Below are 23,565 nucleotides of genomic sequence, written 5' to 3'. Positions count from 1 at the left end.
ATGCGCTTCCTGTGCGGGTTGGGGGGGGGGAGATTCCCCAAATGCGAGCGTGCGCTCTTTCGTGCGCATCTCCCTGAGGCTAAGTGCTGCATTAGGGAGATCGCTTACACTTGTTCAAACATTAAAACTAGAAAAATAAAAAAATCCTTAACATGTCGCCCTCATGTGACAATGTCACACAAGATGGGACATGTTTAATAAAGTTTTAGTGAAACTTATTAAGTTTTTTAAACCCTACATGAAATCTCATCCTGCTGGTGGATGAGGTTTCATGTTTTTTCAGAAGCCCACTGGGGCTCCTGGCCTGCCCACCAACCTTAAGGTTGGACGGGCAGGTCCTTTAATTGTTTTAATTATCCTGTCAATGGCCTCAATTGGCCACTGACAGGTCGGCGGGCGCACAGTTGATTTCGCTGTGCCCCTGCCTTCCTGAAAATTTAAATGGGGCGGGATGTCCCCCGATATCATCCTGCATCAAAATCCAGACCATTAAGTAAAATCTGAAATTAAAAGTATCAATAATGGTAGCTAAGAAACTAACAGATTGTCATAAAAACCACTAGTTCACTTTTATGCATTAGGGAAGGAAATCTACTGTCCTTACCCAATCTGGCTTAAATGCGATGCCAGACCCACAGCACTGTGGTTGGCTCTTAAGTGCCCTCTGAAATGTCCTGGCAAGTCATTCAGTTGTATGCAAGACAGCCCACCACCACCTTCTCAAGGGCAATTAGGGATGGGGAATAAATGCCAGGCTTGCCAGCAACACCCATATCCCATGAATCAATAAATGTAAAATAATTCTGTAGTACAAATTCAAACATTACTTTTAATTAATTGCTTAAGAATTTGATGAAAACAAAGATACATTAAGAGGAATCCTGTAGAAAATCGGTATTGAATTATAAATAAAGAATAAACTCTTCCAAAGTTCTCACTCCACCCTTTAGAGATAACAGGCCAATTCTCCCATTTAGATATATCCAAGTCATCTCCTCAAACCTCTGCATGTGATTTCAGCTCATCAGGCTTCTCCCATGTGGACTGTTTTGTCTCCGAATTGTAGAAATATATCCTTCCATCTGGAGATTTGTGTTCAGTCCAAACAGACTTCTAAAGAACAAGTTATGATAATGAATTAAAATGACAGAATAATACAAATCCAAATAAATACAGTAAGAGGCCATGTCAAGAAATAATACAGAAGAGGTCAATTATCTGTGGTGACTGGAAATTTGTACTTGGGAGAAATCGTAAATAACAGAAGTTCTTGATGGTTTGCAGAGTAGACATTTATCTACAGCAACAGTAAGAAGGAAAATGCTGAAAATACTCAGCAGGTCAGGTAGTCTCAGTTTCATCAGAACTCTCAGATTATTGACTTGAAACACAAACTATTTCTCTCTCCACAGGTACTGCCTGACCTACTGAATATTTTCCACATATTCTGTTTTCATTTCAAATTTCAGCATCCAGAGTATTTTGTTTTCACATTTACCTACATCACTCATTTTTTCTCCAATAATAGTCTTTCACCTCAACATTAATCTCAAGACAGAACAAAAGAATGAAGCAAGAGACTCCTTTACATTACAGTTTTTGCTATGCTGCAAGCTTGACCAAGAAGTCTGCTGATGGAGCGAAACAGACAGCCTTCGCAGTCCCCAGATACTAACTCCATTAATGCTCAAAGGTAAGCAAGACAATAAAGAATTCAAGTTTGTCTACCTAGTTATAGCCTTGGCTCACTGATATCATTCGCACCTGAGCTAGGTCATTGGTTCAAGCCTCTTCCCCTCAAGGCTTCAGCACATAACCTGACACTTTAGTACAGTAGTGAGGGATTACTGTAGGATATCAAAACAAGTGGATGCAAAAGATGTCATAATATTATTCAAAAATATGTGGGAGAGTTCTGATGTCCTATCAACACTTATCCCTTAATCAACATAATCAAAAACAGATTAACTGCAATTTGCTGGATCTTTATGCTATATTTGCCTACAATAGTCAGTCCACCTCAAAAGTAATTTATTGGCTGTACAGGGTTTTGGATTATCCCGTGCACATGAAATTTATGGTAAGTTATTTCTTTACCCAACACCCAATTTCTGAACCAAGGTGTGGTTTGACTAATTTAGCTAAATTTTAAAAAGCAGGTAAAGGTTTGTATTTCTTTACATTCTGCAAGAAACCATGATTAAATTTTGCATGGAATTTGGAAATAACGAAATAATGGCTTAATTTAGAAAGATGTATTTACTGAGAATTCAAATATGTCACAGTTGGATACCTTTTTAGGCTGTTCTTCTCCAGAAGATTCATTAGTAGTAGAAATTTGTTGAGCGCTAGAAACTGTAGGATTTGTAACCTGAAAAACATTAGTTCCTTAGGCTTTCCAATGAAAAAAGATTCTTTCAAAAAATATTCTTTACTTCATAGATTTGTGAATCCAGAAACGAAAAGTTAACCCTTTTGTAAAAAAGGTAAAATGTAAATAATGAAGAAAGGATCAATGAATTAGATTAAATCTGGTACTATACCAATCATCACAGGCTTGACACTTGGTCAGAATTAGCCTATACTTCATAGATTATGTTGGGCATGGTTCGGTAGGCCTTAAGGTATTTGTAGTCTTAGGTAGTTCAATAGTATTTATTAACTAAGAGAAACTATATTCATAGGCACAGTAAAGGTCTAAGGTAGGAACTCTCTCCATGCTTGCCCCTACACACGGCTCTGTCCAACACGACACTACGACACTGACTGTTAGGTGTGGGTCACGTCTTCTCTTACACCACTGTGTGGATAGTACTGGTACTCAGACCCAAGTTAGCCCTTTATGTGCCAGACCCTTATACTACACCTCCCCCCAACTCTTTATCCAACATTTTTACAAGTTATCCCAGTTTTCCTCATATATTTACATCACTATTACTACCCTGTCTCCTCCACTCCACCCCCCACCCCCCCCAACGCGAGCACATAGGTTCAGGCTGTCTGGAGACCTTATAACCCTTTCATATCCTGTTCTCACTGCTGTCGGAGGAGTGGTAGGCTCTTTCGCTGAAGGTAAACTTTGTTGAATTGGCGTTTGCTCTGGCATCTGGGTGTTTTTTCATCTACTATTTCTGTTCTTTGGTATTGAATTGCTCTTTGCCAATTCCTGATATTTTGTAATGGATGGTCACTAGCTTTACCCATTCTTTATGGGGAGAACAAACTCTCAGCTTGTATATACAGTGTGTTTTATTTTCTTTCCTTTATGCAGCTCGGTGCGATGCTCGTTGAGATTGACATTTCAAAAATGGAACATTCATTCCCACTTGTTTCACGATTGTACCCAAATCTTTGATTACTCCTTTATTTTCCAGTTGTTTTTCAAGCTCAAGAGTCTTTTCACGTAGCTCTGCAGCTGCTCTATTAAGTTCAATGTCTTAGTTTCAGAGTTAACTGCAGATCTCTTAAATAAGTTTAACAACTTCACCTCAAGTGTTCATTTCCTTTAAGAATCTTTCTTCCAGAGGCTGACTGCTCCTTAGACTCTTTCAATTCATTTGTTAGATCTTCAATCTCATTTGTAGAATTTTCCTTAACTGCTTTTAAAGTCTGGATTTGCTCTTCCATACTGTGCACCTCATCCTGCAACACGCTCTGATTAGATCGAAGTTCAAGAATTTCATCCATTTTGGTTGTTAATTCAGCTTTCAAGCAACTATTCTGATGCATCAACAATTCTTTCTTAACTTTCGACCTGGTTCTTTCAAAGGCTCCTTGTGTCTGTTTAACACCTCAGAAATTTGATTAAGATGTTGTGCAATTTGCTTCATTGAAGACCTTAGTTTATCATGTATTTCCAAAGGTGCTTGCTTGAATCTTGCATTTTAAATATTCCAGTTCAGCTTTGATACAAACGTTTTCCAATCTTACTTCTGCCTTTTCTTTCTCTGCCTGCTGCAGAGCTTTGTCCTTGTTGTTCATTTTGGTTTCAGTGTTAGCCAGGCCTGCCTCCAGTGAAGTCTTAACTTGGTTTGATTATACAATAGTGCTACGCATGGCTCATAGTATGGAACAGTCCACAACTTGCTCCTTGACCATAGTCAGCTGGCTCAGCATTGGCAGCTGCTGTTGCAGTTCAAGAAATGCGTTGACATTTTCAAAAATATTTACCTTTAAGCATTCCAAAACTTATGTTATGTTTGTAAAGAAATACTTCAAAATGTGTCCTGAAGCCTTCAGAGTTGATGATGGATTCGTCTGTGACTCTTGATATTCGGCAAAAACCAAGGGCTGGATTTTACCATCGGGGGGAGGGGCCCGCTCGCCGAAGCATAAAATGACATGCGATGACGTTGGGCGGAACTCCCGACATCACCGTGCCCCATTTAAATTTTCAGGAAGGTAGGTGCACAGCAAAATCAGCTGCGTGCCCGCCGACCTGTCAACAGCCAAAGTAATTAGTGGACCTGCCCGTCCAACCCTAAGGCTGGTGGACAGACCGGGAGCCCTGGCGGGAAGTAGAAAAAACATGAAACCTCATCCACAGGCGGGATGAGGTTTCATGTGGGGTTTTTAAAATTTTAATAAAGTTTTTTTGGAAATTATGAGGGGACACGTAAGGGAATTTTTTTTTCTATTTTTGATATTTTTGAAAGTAGAGGCGATCTCCCTGAGGCAGCACTTAGCGTCAGGGAGATGAGTGCGCTCTTTCGTACACATGCGCGGAAGAGCGCACTCTCGATTTTAGGCATTCCCCCCCGCCCGCACAGGAAACACATAGCCCTTCCGTGCAGATGTCACACTGGGCAGGCCTTATTGGCCTGCCCATGTAAAATGGCACCGTGCCTCCAATCGGAAAAGTGCCCGCCCATCAACTTCCCCCCTGACGGGGAAAATTCAGCCCCAAATCTTTCAAAAAGATTAAATTGTGGACTGTGTCCCTAATTGCAGTGAAATTTGTTCCAAGAAACACTCCACTGCCAGTTGTTCGAGTTGCTTCTGTATTTGGAAATGCAGATAAAACAGGAAAAAAAGAATCCGTTGAACCAATGCCTGAGGAAACCAAAAGTGACGAGAGTAAACAGCATTATTGATAAGGTACCAACATTTCTGTTATATAAGAGGTCAGGATGAAAGTTATTTGCTATTGAAGAGGGGAAATTTGGGTGTTGGTAACAGCATTGTCAGATAATGTATTTGGATTTTGTTGTCCAATATAGGTGGCAGCTCTGGTAGAAACTTGTTTCAAGTGGCTTACGTTGCTAAACACTTTCTCATATTAATAGGAAAAAAATTGTAACAATATGAAAGCTGTAGTGTATCACGGGAATTTATTTTAGTGATGTGACCCTCATGGACATTAAATAGTAGCAACGCAGACACAAAATTGGATGAAAAATAGGAAGCAAAGAATAACAGTCAATGGATATTTTTCGGGCTACAGCAAAGTTTGTAGTGGAGTTTCCCAGGGGTTGGTATTGGGACCTCTTGCTTTTCCTGATCTATGTTAATGATCTAGATCTTGGTGTGCAGGGAACAATTTCAAAGTTTGCGGATGATACAAAGCTTGGGGGTGTTGCAAATTGCAAGGACAGTGTAAAACTTCAAAAGGGCTTAGACAAGTTGGTGGAGTGGGCAGACAGGTGGCAGACAAAGTTCAATGTGAGGTGATGCATTTTGGTAGGAAGAACATGGACAGATAGTATAAAATAATGGGTGAAATTTTGAAGGGAGTGCAAGAGCAGAAAGACCTGGGTAGGAAATGTACAAATGTTATTGAAGGTGGCAGGACAGGTGGAAAGAGCAGTTCATAAAGCATATAGTATCCTGGCCTTTATTAATAGGGGCATAGAGTGCAAGAGCAAGGAGATTATGCTGAGTTTATATAAGATACTCGTTAGACTACAGTTGGAGTATTGTGTACAATTCTGGGTGCGACATTATAAGGATGTGAACACATTGGATAGAGTGCAGAAGAGGTTTACAAGAATGGTTCCCAGGATGAGAAATTTCAGTTATGAAGTTAGATTGAAGAGGTTGGGACTGTTCTCCTTAGAGAAGAAGGCTAAGAGGAGATTTGATAGAGATGTTCAAATTCATGAGGGGACTGGACAGAGTACATAGGGAGAAGCTGTTCCCGCTCATAAAGGATCAAGAACGAGAGGGCACAGATTTTAAATGACATGCAAAAGAAGCAAATGTAACGTGAGAAAAACCTTTTCCTCACAACGAGTGGTTCGAGCCTGGAATACACTGCCTGGAAGTGTGGTGGAGGAAGATTCAATCGAGGCATTCAAGAGGGCATCAGATGATTATCTGAATAGAAAAAATGTACAAGGGTACATGGAAAAGGCAGGGCAATGGCACTAGGTCATAATGCTCATTTGGAGAGCCAGTGTAGAGATGATGGGCCGAATGGCCTTCTGTGCTGTTAAAATTCTGAGATTCTGTGAAGTTGCCCTGTCTTTCTGGCACCCTTGTGTGGTTTGGTTGGGTAGTGTATTTTTCTTTTTCATAGCTTTACTGGGGATTTTCTATCGCTTTTTGTAAGCTCTGTGCACTCCACAACTTGAAGGTCAAAGTATTTATCAAAGGCTTTTAATATTTCATCGAAGTTGGCTGGGGCTTCTTCAATGCGTTGCATTAGGATTGCTTCATCAGCAAATTCATCCAACGAGAGTAAAAATGTATTAATCAGGACTTCATTTGATTTCCTATTTAGGCCTGATGTACTCCAGTAATTTAAAAATGTTCTTCACCAGGATGCCCAATTTTGATGCCCAGGTTTGGCACTTGCAGAGTCCAAATGGGTCCGGAAGAGTGGATATCTGATCCATGGGTAAAATTTTTAAATCGCAGATGCAGTTTGAAGGGATTTCCAAAAATCCAATATAGTGCTGCTGCTTCTGCACAAAGGGTTTTCACGCACTAGTCAGTTTTGGTGGGCTCCCATAGTAATGGCGCTCATGATCTCAGCATTTAAATTTTTTCAACAATGAGTGCCCGCATGATGGGTTATAGAGTCTTCCCCTCTTTAGCCCAATGTTATAATGTCTTGGAAGCATCGAATCCCAGCCTTTGCTGCCTGCTCCGGCGTGATTAATTTTTAATCAATTATTTTTCCCCCTTTGTTTGGAGCAAGCTTGGCTGCCACGTGTTCAGGTGCTGACTTGAGAGTCAGTATTCTCGATTTAAATGGCAATTTCTACCACTGCATTAATTAACGTTTTTCAGGATTTGTGTTGAGGAATTTTAAGTTTTTAGCTCATCCCTGCTAAGTCTACACACTCTCAGTATTGAAGTTGGACTTCCATGGATTCAATGAAGTCTTCTGCTGCAGCGAAGAATTCAATTTCTGCCTTGAGCTTCCAAGCCTTTCTTTGGCACTTTTCTCTGGCACTTTCCTTCTGCACCTTTGCTTTTTGAGCTGTCAGGTCAGAATACGACTTTGATTTTTCCATCAGTTTTCCAGGAGTTTAATTTTCTTCTGCAATCTTTGCGAGGTTTAGAGTTGTTCCATTCAGTGCCACCATGCTGTAAGGTGTTGGGAGTGCTTTGGTAGGTCTTAAGGCATTTGTAGTCTTCGGTAGTTCAACAGTAAGTATTTATTACTTGCTAGAAATTACATGCATAGTTCCAGTAAAAGGAGCAAGCTCCATACTTGCTTCTACACATGGCTTTGTCTAACAATACACTGACTCCTAGGTGCAGGTCATGTGTTCTCTTACATCACTGTGTGGGCGGTTCTGTACTCATGTTAATCCTTTATGTGCCAGACCCTTATACTGCTAACTATATGCTTCAATTTTAGGCTGAATAAAATATTGTGAATAGGATAGAGAAAATTAAATCATTAGGTTGAGAATATTAAAGCATAAAATCATTAGAAACTAACAGAGAAAAACATCAGAGATTACTTCACAACAAACAACAAATGCTGCAGAAGAAACATCTTGATGAACAAGACAATGGTGAATATACTAACACAAGAAACACTAATAGGGGAAATCTGAAAGAGGTGTCGAACTATCATGTTTTAAGCCTCATCAGTAAGATTTTACTTTTACAAAATCGTCTGGAGTATTACTTGCAGTGAGTGGGCGGGCAGGTCAATTTAGAACAGCATTCTGCCCCATAATGCACAGTACTTGTATACAGTGGTGCTCTGTGAAATTTGGTACATCATTTTAAGATCGCACTGCTGTGCCTTTTTGGGGGTGAATTAAAGGTTGATTACTATGCAGATCTTCCAGTCAACCAGAAGTATAAAAAAAAATAGCAAAATGACTGGAATTTATATTTTGAGATGCACTGGCCATGTATCATACATTTGATTAAAAATAAATGCATTATATTGCTTTTTCCAAGAAAAGACTACTAAGTTGACAGATTGCAACTGAATGTATATTTCCACGTTATGTAAAAGTTAACTGCTTTACTCAAAGCATTTTCTGTGATGAACAGTCAAACCCTTTATAATCATTTTGTTAATCAAAGCAATGGTGTTTTGGGAAGGTGAAAGAAGATAGGAGAAAAAAAAATTGTACGGGTACAAATGTAAAAACTAAAACAGAATAGGATCTTTTAAAAAAACACATTGGTGGGGAATGGCAGGTGGGTGGGAACCTGAGCAGGGGGGCAGAGCAGGGAAGAAACAAGGATAGGAATGAAAGACAAAAGTAAGAAGCAAAAGTGGAAGGCAGAAAAAACAAGGGCATAAAATAAATGGGGTCATAGTGCCAGATGACTAAGGTTAAAAAGGCAAGTCTAAAGGTATTGTATCTTAATGGGTGGAGCATTCACAATAAGGTAGATGAATTAACAGCGCAAAATAGGTATAAACTGTTATGATATAGTTGCAATCATGGAGACATGACTGCAGGGTGACCAAGGATGGGAACTGAACATCCAGAGGTATTCAATATTTAGGAAGGACAGTCAAATAGGGAAAGGAGGTGGGGTCGTACTGTTAGTAAAGGAGGAAATCAATGCAATAGTGAGGAAGGATATTGGCTCAGAAAATCATGATGTAGGATCTGTTTGGGTGGAGAAAAGAAGCGCCAGAAGGCAGAAAACTTTGTTGGGGGTTGTCTTACCCCCAAAACAGTAACAGAGATGTAAGGGAAGGCATTAAACAGGAAATTAGAGATGCGTGCAATAAGGGTACGACTGTAATCACGGGTGACTTCAATCTACAAACCAAGCTAGCAATATTGTGGAGGAGGATTTCCTGGATTGTACACGTGATGGTTCTTTAGACCAATACATTGAGGAACCAACCAGAGAGCAGGCTATCCTAGACTGGGTATTGTACAATGAGATAGGATTAATTAACAATCTTGTTCTGCAGGGTCCCTTGGGAGAGAGCGACCATAAAATGATGGAATTGTTCATTAAAATGGAGAGTGAATCCGAAACTAGGGTTCTGAATTAAATAAAGGGAAGTACGAGGGTGTGAGGCGCGAGTTGGCAATAATGGATTGGGGAACCTTTCTAAAAGAGTTGACGGTGGATAAGCAACGGCTAATACTTAAGGAACGTATGCATGAATTACAACAATTATTCATTCCTGTTTGGCGCAAAAAATAAAACAGGAAAGGTGGCTCAACCATGGATTGCAAAAGAAATTAGGGATAGTATTAGATCCAAACAGGAGGTATATAAATTTTTCAGAAAAAACAGAAAGCCTGAGGATTAGGATTAGTTTAGAATTCAGGAAAAGTGGACAAAAAGATTGATCAAGAAGGGGAAAATGGAGTACGAGAGTAAACTTGCAGGGAACATAAAAACTGACTGTAAAAGTTTCTATAAACATGTGAAGAGAAAAAGATTAGCAAAGACAAATATAGGTCCCTTACAGTCAGAAACGGGGGAAATTATAATGGGGAACAAAGAAATGAAGAACTAAACACATAATTTGGTTTTGTCTTCACAAAAGAGGATACAAATAATTTCCCAGAAATGTTGGGAAACCAAGGGTCTAGTGAGAGGGAGGAATTGAAGAAAATCAGTATTGGTAAAAAAAAAATGGTACTAGAGAAATTAATGGGGTTAAAGGCTGAAAAATCCCCAGGGCCTAATAATCTACATCACAGAGTACTAAAGGGAGTGGCCCTGGAAATATTGGATGCATTGGTGGTCATCTTCCAAAATTCTATAGACTCTAGAGCAGCTCCTACAGATTGGAGGGTGGCAAATAGCCCAGTATTTAAAAGAGGAAGGAGAGAAAAAAAACAGAGAATTACAGATCAGTTAGTCTAACATCAGTGGTGGGGAAAATGCCAGAGGCTATTATAAAAGAAGTAGTAACAGAACACTTGGAAAGCATTAATGGGATTAGACAAAGTCAGCATGGGTTTATGAAAGGGAAATCTTGCTTAACTAATCTACTGGGGCAGAATTTTGTCCTTGATGGGCGGGTGGGCAGTTGATCGCTGCCACCGATGCAGGCCCTGCCTCCAATTAAGGCTCGCCCAACGGGAAGCGCTATGCGCTTCCTGTGCGAGGGTTGGCAGAGGGGGGGGGAGATTCCCCAACTGCGTGCATCTCCCTGAGGTTAAGTGCTGTTTCAGGGAGATCAGTGAAAGCTTTATAAACATCAAAAATAGAAAAATAAAAAAATTATTAACATGTCCCCCTCATGTGACAATGTCACATGAGATGGGACATCTTAATAAAAAGCACAGAAACTTTATTAAACTTTTTAAAAAACAGACATGAAACCTCATCCCGCCAGTGGATGAGGTTTCATGGTTTTTCAGAAGCCCGCTGGGGCTCCTGGCCTGCCTGCCAACCTTAAGGTTGGACGGGCAGGGCCTTTAATTGGGTTAACTACCCTGACAATGGCCTCAAATGGCCACTGACAGGTCAGCGGGCGGACAGCTAATTTCGCTGTCCGCCCATCTTCCTGAATATTTACATGGGGCGGGATGACGTCAGGATCCCACGTCAGTGAGCGGGCACCACCCCCAACTCGCCGACAGAAAATTCTGGCCCTGGAGTTTTTTGATGATGTAACTAGTAGAATAGATAAGGGAGAACCAGTGGATGTAGCGTATTTGGATTTCAAGGAGGCTTTTGATAAGGTCCCACATAACAGGCTAGTGGGCAAATTTAAAGCACATCAGATCGGGGTAATATACTGGAGTAGACTGAGAATTGGTTGATAGACCGGAAATATAGAGTGGGAATAGATGGGTCTTTTTCCGGATGGCAGGTGGTGACGAGTGATGTGCTGCAGGGATCAGTGCTTGGGCCCCAGCTACTCACGATATATATAAATGACTTGAATGAGGAAACCAAATGCAATATTTCCAAGTTTGCTGACAACACAAAACTGGGCGGTGTTGTGAGTTGTACAGAGGATGCGAGGTGGCTTCAGGGCGACTTAGGCAAGTTGTGTCTGCGGGTAAACACATGGCAGATGCTGTATAACGTGGATAAATGTGAAGTTATGCGCTTCGGTGTGCAAAACAAAAGCAGAGTATTGTTTAAATGGTGATATATTAGGAAATGTAGATGTACAAAAGGATCTGGGTGTCCTTGTACACCAGTCAATGAAAGTAAACAGGCAGGTGCAGCAAGCAATTAGGAAGGCAAATGGTATGCTGGCCTTCATCGTAAGAGGATTTGAGTTCAGACGTAGGGCTGTCTCACTGCAGTTATACAAGGCCTTGGTGACACCACACCCGAAGCACTGCGTGCAGTTTTGGTCTCCCTACCTAAGAAAGGCTATGCTTTCCATAGAGGGAGCGCAGCGAAGGTTAACTAGGCTGACACCAGGGATGGCAGGACTGTCGTGTGAGGAGAGATTGATTCGATTGGGCCTGTATTCACTAGAGTTTAGAAGAATGAGGGGGGATCTGATTTAAATGTATAAAATTCTAACAGGCTAGGCAGACTAGATGCAGAGAGGATGTTTCCCTTGGTTGGGGAGTCTAGAACCAGGGGCCACAGTCTCAGGATACAGGATGGGCCATTTAGGACTGAGATGAGGAAATATTTCTTCACTCAGAGGGTGGTCAACCTGTGAAATTCTCCACCACAGAACGTTGTGGAGGCCGGGTCACTGAGTACATTCAAGAAAGAAATTGATCATTTTTTTGGATATTAGGGGCATCAATGAGTATGGCAAGAAAGCGGGAATATGGCATTGAGACAGAGGATCAGCCATAATCATACTGAAGGGCGGAGCAGGCTCGAAGGGCCAAATGGCTTACTCCTGTTCCTCGTTTCTATGAAAAGCAGCAACAAATTTAAAATGGGTATAGGAGAACAGAGTAGCCATGCCTAGTCACTCACCTGAACAATAGTAGCTGGAGGTGCTGGAAAAAAAATTAAGAGACATCAGAATAAGTATTGGTTCATAAGAGATCAATGTTATGGTATGATTATGAAGAGGTGCATTGTATTTAATTCAGTATTTTCTAACAAAGCATTTCCAGTAGAAATATTGGGATAGCGTTGTCTCAGTTCTCTTCCATGCAAGATTTTATGCACTGGAGGGTCTCAACAGTATTGTTTTCCAACGTTACTGTATACCACACTCAATTAAAATATATTACATTTATTAAACAGAAAGACGATAATAGTTTGCCACATTTCAAACTCTGAAAACTTTAAGCGAAGGTTATGAGGTTTTGCATACCTGAAGGCAAAATAATAGCTTTACAAATCATTTATTTCTTTTACAAAATCTATTCCTTCTGGGTAAATAAGGGTGTTCTATTCTGAGAATATAACCACTGTATTTTTGTTTAAATTCTGTGTCAGCATAAGTGTAACAATTTAGATCTATTCAACTTTATATATTATAAAATTCAATCTTTGACATGAAATATTGTTTTATCTTTTCATTCATTTCACTACATAAAAACTCAAAACTGCAAACAGGATATTAAAATGAGGGCACTTGCCTGATGTTACTTCTGTGACCGTGGTGCTAACTCCTGGCTGTTGGAGGAAAAAAAAGGACTTATGAGCATAAGAAATAGGAGCAGAAGTAGGCCAATCAGTCCTTCGAGCCTGCTCCACCATTCAAAAGGTCATGGCTGAGCTTCTAACTTTCCACCTTATTGCATTATCCTCATATCCCTAACAATCCAAAAATCTATCAATCTCTGTCTTGAATATATTCATTGACTGAGCATCCACAGCCCTTTGAGTGAAGAAATTTCAGCTCATCCCTGTCCAAAATGGCTCTCCCCTTATTCTGAGACTGACTCTTAATTCTACAGTCCCCTGCAAAGGAAACATCCTCCCAGCAGCAATCCTATGAAGTCCCTTAAGAATTGCACGTGCTTCAATGAGATCAACTCTCATTCTTCTATACCCTAGGGAATATGGGCCTAGTTTACTCAATTCCTTCTCACAGGACAATCCCTCTATCTCAGGAATCAGTCTACTGAATCATCATTGCACTCCCTCACCCATGACAAGTATATCCTTCCTTAGGTAAGGAGGCCAAAACTGGATACAGTACACCAGGTGCAGTCTCACCAAAGCCCTACACAATTGCAGTATGATTTTTTCACTCATACTCCAGCCCTTTTGTAATGAAAGCTAACATACCATATGCTTTCCTAATTACTTTCTGTACCTGCATGATAATTCCAAGTACAAGGATACCCTGGCCCTTCTGAATACTGATGTTCCCCAGGTTCTCACCATATAAAAACATACACTACTTATCTTTTTTCTTTTCCAAGATGGATAACTTCACACTTCCCCACGTTATATCCAATCTGCCATGTTCTTGCCCACTCAATCAGTCTATGTCCCTTTGTAGCCTCTTTGCATCCTCCTCACAGCTTACATTCCCATTAGCTTTGTATTATCAACAAACTTAGATATGTTACATTCAGTTGCTTCATCTAAGTCATTGTTACAGATTTTAAATATCTGAGCCCAAGCACTAATCTTTTACAGTACTGAACTAGTTATTTATTTCAGATATACGCTTGCAGTAATCACATGACAATTTACAATTCCAAGGAAAATGTGCATAATATATCAATAAGGGACAATTCATAGAATATTCCATCATGACAGACAATACCAAAAAATAAGTAGGTATGCGGAGAGCAAAGATATAATGAAACAAGAGTTAAATGTAAAAGGAAGGAGAAAAATAGAGTGCAAGCATGCTAGAAGGAGAGGAAGTAAGAGAAAAAAAAGAATGAATGACTAACACCAGAGCAGATCTGATTTGTTTTTAAGAAGTGCAACGCTGAAAGCTGCACTCCAGTTTTCTGGCTTATTGAATAGATTTCAGCTAGCCACACAAGAGAAAGATCATGCTCGGTGGATTAAGAGGGGGTGGGTTTGGTGGGGGGAGGAGATACCCTGTGTTGCATTGGAAAGCAAAAAATCTTCAGCAGAGGGAAGGGAAGAGAGAGAGAGACAACCTTTTAAGCATAGTGAAGAGGCAAACCCCTGTTGCAGGCAGAGGAAAATATTTGCGCAGGATGCTTGCTCATATTACCAGGCCACATTAAATAAAACAGACCATTGTAATATAGGAAATAAAAGCTTAAGATTCGTAAAGATTAGAGTTGAAAAATAGACCAAATGCTTTCAAATAAATAATTTCAATAAGGGAGCAATTATACAAAATAGTATACACATATAATATTAGCTCGGTACCACCAAGACTTTGCTTGTTTTCGCTGGTGAAATAAAGGACACAGTAGGTAATCTAAAGTGCTGTTGGTAATATCTTCCACAAATCATCAGTTATTTATCAATAATTAGCAAGAATATTCTGTAGAGCTTTGCTTCCTAACCTGCAATGGAAACTTTTTAAAAACAATGCTAATTTCATACAGTTTATTTCTTCTAAGTTTTAGTTCTCAAAACAAAATTATGCCACATGTAATATAATAGAGAAAAGGTGCAGTTTAGGCTGCATATGGTACACAAACCATGAAAAAAGAGGCTCACTTATTGGAAGTGAACACAATGACTATACAGAAATTTATTAGAATTTGCTATTTCTAGTGGACTCAACTGCAGAGCTTGATATAATGGGTGTATGAGTACTGGAATGGTATTAGCGGGAAGCTATCACTCAGAGCATTTGCACAATGCCACCAAGCATCCCTACTGCCAACAATGGTTCCAAATCTTTTCGTGCCCACTTAAAACGTACCCTGAAGATGTACTGTTTCTGCAAAAGAACATTTGCAAAGAGTCAGATGAATCTATGGCCATACTATATTTGGTGACAATTCCATAGAATACTTTAACGAGTGGCTTTAGAGTTCTCCAAAAGATATACAACTAAGAGAACGACAGTAATGCAACGGAGACTAGAAATAACCATTCTTATTTTGTTAGGTATCTGTAAAGGGTATCAACGAACACCACAAAATAAAAAAGCAAAATACTACAGTGCTGGAAATCTGAAATAAACGAAAGGTCATCAACCTGAAAAGTTAACTCTGTTTCTCTCTGCACAGATGCTGAGTATTTCCAGCATTCTCTGTTTTTATTACCACAAAAATAAAGATGTTTTACCGGAGGTGCACTTGCTTGTATGGGGGCAGTTGGCATACGGGACATCATCATTCCTGCCATCATGGGAGGCATCATTCCTGGCATCTTCAAAATACAAAATAGGTAAAGGGAATAAAACATTTATATTTAGACCTTTATCCAAAAGAATGACTGAATTTGCAGACCAACTATAACATACCATAGGGCAATTCATTGTACCACAGAAAAGTTACCTGTCCCATTGGTGGTCCAGCCATTGGAGGAATCATTGGTGGCATCATACCTGGTGGCAAAGGTGGCATATTTGGTGGTCTCTGGCCAAGGGGGGGAATGCCCATAGGTGGAAATGGTGGAGGCATACCAGGCGGTCCCATCTTAAGAAAATGGCATTGATATATTTCATCAGTAATATTACAAAGGCAAAAAAAGACCTGCAGCTAACACCACCTTGCATCACTACTTACAAATGGTGGTGGAATCATGGGAGGGGCATTTCCAAAAGATGCTGCTTGTCCTGGTCCATTTGATGTATCTGATGTTGACTAATATAAAACAAAACAAGATCAATTATGCACATTTATACAGGAAACAAATCAACGCAGCATGGCTTTTAAACCATAAATTACATGTCAGCATTTTAAAATCAGTTTCACTGGATTATGTCTAATTATATCAGTACATTGACATCACATTAACAATAATGAGCATTTTGACTTGCAATCAGTCTGCAGTACCCACATTAGCTTACTGTGTAACATGTCCACTGTAATCCAAAATGGTAGTCAAATGACTGGCTCAATGAAGCACTGCAGTCAACCTGTGTTTCGGGTATAAAACAGAATCACAAAAGACACTTTCAAGGTATCTAACTGTTGAAACAAATGAAAAGCAATCCAAATATGATGCTTTATAAAGTCTGTGCTCATTATGATTCAACATTAACTCTTTCTCTTTCCACAGATGCTACCTGATCTGCTGAGTACTTCCAGCATTTTCTGTTTCTATTTCAGATTTCCAGCATTTTCATTTTCTATTTCAGATTTCCAGCACTCTCAGTATTTTGCTTTTGATGTAATACTATAGCCCTGTTTCTGAGCCCATGACTCAGAATATTAAAGAATAACCAGTACACAAATGAAGTTGTGGACCCCAGTAACTCATAAACAGATAAACAAGCCAACTATTTCAAACCCTGAATTCAAAACTTGCTTTTTGTTTTGAGGATGGAACTCAGATTTGGCAACCTTTTCAGGACGTAATTTTTCATAGAACATCTGTTCAAATGTCAGGAGACTCAAATGAACCCTCTGAAAATCAAACCACTGTAGATCTCGCTTATCACATGGTTACATGATAGTCCAGCAGCTGCAATACAAGGAAGTGGAAAATACCAAAATTCGGACAACATTGAACTTTTCATCTGGACCTGCAATTGCTCATCATGTACTCTGCACCTCATCCTTCATTATTTGTATGTTAATTGTGCAGCGGGCATTAATTGGGAATTAACTTGATCCCCCTGTGAATAGACTCAGAATAAAACTGTGGCTGTTGGATTAGGAGGTGTATGCTTGTAATGTGAGACTCTGGAAATAAATTTGAAAGTCTGTAAAAATTGGCTCCAGTTCTATCCTCCACCAACCGGTTTTCTGGAACAGAACATCCTTTAGAACACTCCTTAAATCCCACTAATTTGACAAAGATTTTGGTCACCCCTCCTAATCTTTCTTTCTTTGGGGTGGCCTCTATGTTGCTTTATGCTTCTGCAAAGTTGCTTGGTGTATTTTTCCATATTCTATGCATTAATAAACTGCACATTGCTTTAAGTATTGTATACTCATTTAACATATTTAATTCTACATAACAAACAAAAGCTTTAAATAAAAATGCATAAACACAACAGGGCTTTTGATCTGGGAACAATTACTTATTTTGATCTACTTGCAAGGGCCAAACCAAACAGCATTCCAAGAAAGCTTTAATAATTCTTACCATTTTATCGCAAAACACTAAAGCATAACTGACAAATAATTAGAGGGTAGAGATTGAATATACACTTTTTACATTGATAGATATCCTTCTATTACTAAACAAATCCCCATCAGTCTAAAGATTAGAACTTTACACTCTTGTCCTATTACAATATTGTAACATAAATCAATACATTGGATTAGAATAGCTGCCTTACATTGTGATGAATCAGTACGTAAAACAAAGGTATGAAAAACTGATTCTTCCATTTAATATGCATCAACTCACACAAATAGTTCAAGCATCATTCTTAACTTGAGAATTTTCTAATCATGCTGTTCAATTAATCAAAATGAAGAAGTCTCATTCTTTAGTCTGCTATTAAATTTATACTCCAAGTGTTGGCTTCACAAAGTTATGCAGGTTGCCCTCCCCGCAGAAAGGCGCACATGTAAAAACCAGAGTGTGCTTGGCAGCCTTCTAAATTGCTTTTATACTGAACACAAGGGATGCAAAACACTGGCTCCCAATTCATTTGTCTTGTGCACCCAGCAAAGACAAAAATAAACTTGCCGGATTCACTGAGGCTACACTGGGATTGGCTCCGGGTGCAAAAGACTCATGTACTGGGGATTGGCAGTGTACGAACCTTCAAAGGTCAATGTAAAAGCAGCTTGAGTTACATTGCATTGATGTAAACAGACTTCAGTACACCAACATGCTGTGATCTTAGGGAGGGCTACCAGATCTGGAATACAAATCCAAATAAATAGAGGGGGGAAAACTGGAGATTAAAAATTTAAAGTTATCAGTGTTGGAAAGAAATAGAACACACCAGATCTAAGTAAATTCATTAAAACCTCAGCAAAGGTTGGAGCTTGATAAAGAGAAGGTAAAACAAAAGAGAACAAGATAATTAAAAAGGTATGAATAACTCAAGGAAATCTGAAAGGAAATATTTAGGAGAATTTTATGTCAAGGGGCATCTGACTAAAACCAAATTGGAAACTAAGTTCCAAGATGACCAAAAGTTAAATGCTGCTAGTAAGCTGAACCAGAGTTAACAAGATAATCTGAAGATAATAAAAATTAAAAAGCCCAGCAAGTGAATATCTAAACGATAATAAACTCCAACTATTCACAAAGGAAGTCATGGGCAATGTGCCTTCCCCAAACAGGTAAACTGGGGGAAGCAAATAACTTGAGATACAAGCTCTGAACAGGCTAAAAATAAACAGTAAATCCACAGGTCTGAATTCACAAAGTGTTTTATAAATAATTTGTACTTATCAAGAACCTTTCACGACCTCACTAAGTTAGGAAGGACAGTAAGTAGTATTGGCAGGAGCAGCAAATTATAGAAGAACAGAGACAGATTAAATGAGTGGGTAAAACTATGATAAATGTAGCTTAATGTGGGTAAGATGTTTAACGTGGGCAACCCCTCCAAGCCACTCACCACCGTGACTTGGAAATATATTGCCGTTCCTTCACTGTTGTTGGGTCAAAATCCTGGAACTCCCTCCTTAACAGCACTGTGAGTGTCCCTACACTACATGGGCTGGAGCGGTTCAAGAAGGCAGCTCACCACCACTTTCTCAAGAGCAACTAGGCATGGGCAATAAATGCTGGCCTAGTCAGTGATGCCCACATCCTGTGAAAGAATAATAAAAAAAACTGCAAGGTCACCCAGTTTGGATCCAGAGTATTTCTGAATGGTGATAAACTAGGGATCATAGAGGAGCAGCAAATTATGAGTCCAAATACAAATCATTAAAAGCCAATACACAGATACAAAAAAAAAATCAAAGGTTATTGGAAAATTGGCCTTTATCTAAAGGGACTGGAATACAAAGAGAAGGAAGTTATGGCTCCAACTTTCCTCATGAGACAACACCTAACTCCTTCAGCCCAGGAATCAAATTAGTGAACCTTCACTGAGCTGCCTCCAATAGAAGTATATCTCTCCTTAAGGAAATCAAAACTGCACAGTGTACTCCTGGTGTGGTTTCTCCAAGACTTTCCTAATTTTATATACAACTCTCTTGCAATAAAGGCCAACATTCCATTTGCCTCCCTAATTACTTGCTGTACCAGCATGCTAATTTTCTGTGATTCATGTCTGATGACACCCAGATCGTGAGGCTGGGCCTATACTCACTGGAGTTTAGAAGAATGAGAGGTGATCTTATTGAAACATTTAAGATCCTGAGGGGCTTGAGAAGGCAGATGTTGAGAGGATGTTTCCCCTCATGGGGGAATCTAGAAGTCGGAGGCAGAGTTTCAAAATACGGGGTCTCCCACTGAAGAGAGATGAGGTGGAATTTCTACTCTGAGGGTTGTTAAATCTATTATCAGGAATAGACATGAAGGCTATGTCTGCTTGAGATATAGCGGATGCGCCAGAGGATTGGAGAATTGCAAATATAACACCCTATTCAAGAAAGGGTGTAAGGATATTCCCAGTACAGTAACTGTGGGCTGGTCAGTTTAACAGCAGCGATGGGGTGCAATTTTAGAAACAATAAGCAGAGAAAAAAAATAACAAACACTTGAAGAAGTTTGAGTTAATAAGGAGAGCCAGCACAGATTTATAAAAGGCAGATGATGCTTGTGTAATCCAATACAATTTTTCAATGAGGTTACAGAGAAGGTTGATCAAGGGGAAGCAGCACGAGCGTCACATAAAAGGCTGATTAACAAAATTGAGGCGGAGTCTGAATTTAAAAAATTAGCTTAAGAACAGAAAAGAGTTGCGGTAAATGGTTGTTTTTCATTCTGGATGATGGTAGGCAGTGGCGCTCCCAAGGGTCAGTGCTCTGACCACTGCTTTTGATATCAGTACATGACTGGATTTAGGAATACAAAGTAAAGATTCAAAATTTGCCGACGATTCCAAACTTGGAGGTATGGCTGACAGTGAGGATGATACCAATCGACAGCAGAATGGGTAGATAAGGAGCAGATGGAATTTAATACAGAGAAGTGTAAGATGATGCACTTTGGCAGAAGGAATAGAAAGAGGCAATATAGACTAAATGGCACAGTTCTAAAAAGCATACAGAGACAGGGGGCCTGGGGAATCATGTGCATAGATCTTTGAATGTGGCAGGACGTGCTGAGAGAGTAGTTAACAAAGCATATGGGATGTTGGGTGTCATAAATAGAGGCATTGAGTACAAAAGCAGGGAAGTTATGCCGAACCTTTATAAAGTTTGGACACAACCAGAGTATTGCATCTTGGTCTGGTCACGCTTGAGAAAGAATGCAGGGGCCCTTGAGAGGTTGCAGAGATTTACAGAATGGTTCCAGGGATGGGGGAAATTTAGCTACAAGGTTAGGTTGGATAAGCTGGGGTTCTTCTCCTTGGAGCAAAGGAGATCGAGGGGAGATTTGATAGAAGTGTAAGAGATTATAACAGGTGTAAAAAAGGTAGACAGAGGAAAGCTGTTCCCATTAGCTGATGGTACAAGGACAAGGGGACACAGATTTAAGGCTTAGGGCAAGAGAGATGTGAGGACGATCCTGTTAGCAGGCAGTGATAAGGACCTGAAACACTCTGCCTATAAGAATGGTGAAAGCAGAGACGGTAAATGATTTCAAAAGGAAATTGATGGGGCACTTGCGTGAAATAAATTTAAAGAGTTAGGGGGCTAGAGCAGGGAGATAAGACTGACTATATTGCTCGACAGAGAGCTTGCATGGACTCAATGAACCTAATGGCTTCCTTCTGTGCCGTAATGACTATGTCTATACAGGCAATGACACCTTAGCAAACAATAGTCCAAACTGAAGACCTTTCATCTGAACCCAAACCTGTAAAATCAAAAACATTTCTTATTACACATCATCAACCTGAAAGAATAACTGTTACTCTCTCCGCAGATGCTGCCAGGCCAGCTGAGTACTTCCAGCATTTTCCATTTTTATTTCAGATTTCCAGCATCTGCAGTATTTTGCTTTTGAATTAGCCCAGATCGATTATGGGAAGAATCTGCCCGACCTATATCCTTGACTGCTTTAAGGAAGTGACATTCTAAGTGTTAAGTCTTACAAAGTTGTACATACATTTCTAGACAGCACAGGGAAACAATCCCAAAAGGATATTTAGTCTCAAAGCTGTAGTGAGTCTTGGGTAGGGATAGCAAATGACTGATGGGCAAAATAAATGGGTACTTATCAGGGACATTATATCAAAGTAGGTTGGGGAAGTACTGAGTTGGGTGTCTCAGGGAACAATGTTGGGACCACTACAGTTTGCAATTTATAACAATGATTTGGACTCAGGACCTCAATGCAAATTGATTATATTTGCAGATGATCTTATAGGTGCATGCAAGAGATTTAAAGCATATTTTGGACATCACAAACTAAATCATAGAATTACAACTTAGTCCCTGATGTTGTCTGCAAGAGTCGTACAAGGTGCCACAGTTGTAAATCAGGAAAGTGCCAATTTCATGCACTCATTCGTTGTGAATAACTACCTGCTGTAACATTTTGAACCGTCTCCATACTGTATTCTGGAGTCAAAAACCTAAACCATTTAAGAATCAATTGGATATTGCACTGAAGTTTTAGACCCATTTTGAAAGGATGGTTAATTGAATGGCTTTCCTATTCTACATCATCTTGTGAGAAGTAGGCTAATGTACTCAAGAGGTTCGCATTTACATTTTATTATTTAGCATACGGACTTTCAGTCCCATGTACTGTGAAATATCAGGCAATATTTAAACACTTTTGCTCTGATCTGTTGAAATGATTACTATAAATATTTGATATGCAAAAGTACTGAATACTAAAACACTATGACTTTATATAGCACCTTTAACATAGCAAACAGTATATAGGAAAATAATCAGACAAAACCTGATACCAAGCCAGAGGGGACATTAGGACAGGTGACCAAATGTTTGATCAAATAAGTGGGTTTTAAACTAAGGAAGCAAGAGAGGTGGAAAGGCAAAGGGGTTTGTGGAGGAAATTCCAGAGTTTAGGGCCTAGGTGGCTGAAGAAATAGGTGCAAATGATAGGGCAAAAGAAGTGGTTGGGGTTGTACATTACAAACACTAATATACAAACTATGATATTCAGTGTCTTCATATGTATGCAATGACTATATCTAACTGTATATTTGCCCACTATATAGTTTTAACCAAACATGCATCCCAATTGTATATACGTTCAGTACAGTAAGATATATTAGAGTATGTTCAGATTATTTTGCATCAGTAAACTGTGTGAACCACAACAGATTCATGATCTATTTTCATCCATTTCAACATTTTCCACAAACCTCAGACAATTATAACAAATTAATTCCGAATATATTATATGTTAATTTGCTGTTGAGCAATAGGGACAGTAGCGATCTCACATTTTATTTCTTTCACATCAACAGGATGCTCAGTTTTTTATTGATTTTGAGGGGACCGTCGTGCACGCCATGTTGCTAATGTTTGTATTTTCATTTATCATATGATGAACGACTAAGAAAATATTTTAATAATCCATGCAACAATTTGACTAAGATCAAAGTTAAGCTGACTACGATTTCCTCCTCCATCTGATTTCTCCATTCATTCATAATTACACGGTACCGATTTGACGCTTTTTAAACTCGGAAGCGCCGCGCCCGTCCAGCCGACTGGATGAATGGAGACACCGAGTGATCGGGGAGGCTCCCCCACCGCGGCCTCCTCAATCCCCGCCCGCCATCCTCTCATTACACGCGCCCATATTGCAGGTCGCTGTGCGGCCCAGTCATAGAAAGGAAGCCCGGCCTCCAGCAGTAGCAGCTTCCCCTTCTCCCTGGGCTCGGGTGTGCCGAACCCCAAATCCCCCACCCATCCCCGGTTCAGCTCCAACAATGGGCCGGCTCTGCGCGCTGCAGCTCCAGCACTCACCATGTTCTCGCTCCGCTCCGGCGCGGCCCTGGCGACCCGCAGCAACAACGCGCGATCCGACTGGCTCAGCCCGACGGGGGTAAAGGCCGAAGGTCACATATCGCCCACCACACTGATTGACAGCATCGTACGCCAATTAGAGGTCGGAACTTCCCACTGTGCATCTCTGATTGGATAGAGATGGGAGAGG

At 39.9% G+C, this 23,565-nt stretch overlaps 1 protein-coding gene across 5 annotated transcripts in view; it reads right to left on the bottom strand.

Annotated features, from left to right (window-relative positions):
* Positions 1-23,466, bottom strand: part of prpf40a (PRP40 pre-mRNA processing factor 40 homolog A) — a 77,203-nt gene extending 53,737 nt beyond the window's left edge. Inside the window, exons 1-9 of one of the 5 annotated variants that reach the window (XM_041200916.1) lie at positions 23,376-23,407; positions 16,234-16,312; positions 15,960-16,037; positions 15,729-15,869; positions 15,517-15,600; positions 12,915-12,951; positions 12,301-12,323; positions 2,294-2,371; positions 1,003-1,113 (exon numbers count right to left, since the gene is read on the bottom strand). In XM_041200916.1, coding sequence (XP_041056850.1) covers positions 1,003-1,113; positions 2,294-2,371; positions 12,301-12,323; positions 12,915-12,951; positions 15,517-15,600; positions 15,729-15,869; positions 15,960-15,977 — 492 coding nt within the window. In that variant the 5' untranslated portion in view covers positions 15,978-16,037; positions 16,234-16,312; positions 23,376-23,407. Of the gene's footprint in view, positions 1-1,002; positions 1,114-2,293; positions 2,372-12,300; positions 12,324-12,914; positions 12,952-15,516; positions 15,601-15,728; positions 15,870-15,959; positions 16,038-16,233; positions 16,313-23,375 lie in introns of all 5 variants that reach the window. The other 4 variants (XM_041200915.1, XM_041200917.1, XM_041200918.1 and 1 more) reach the window with 4 other exon arrangements.
* Between the last annotated feature and the right edge of the window lie 99 nt (positions 23,467-23,565).

Source organism: Carcharodon carcharias, chromosome 12 (assembly GCF_017639515.1).
Source record: "Carcharodon carcharias isolate sCarCar2 chromosome 12, sCarCar2.pri, whole genome shotgun sequence".
Lineage (NCBI taxonomy): Eukaryota > Metazoa > Chordata > Chondrichthyes > Lamniformes > Lamnidae > Carcharodon > Carcharodon carcharias.
This window is presented reverse-complemented; position numbering and strand designations above follow the sequence as displayed.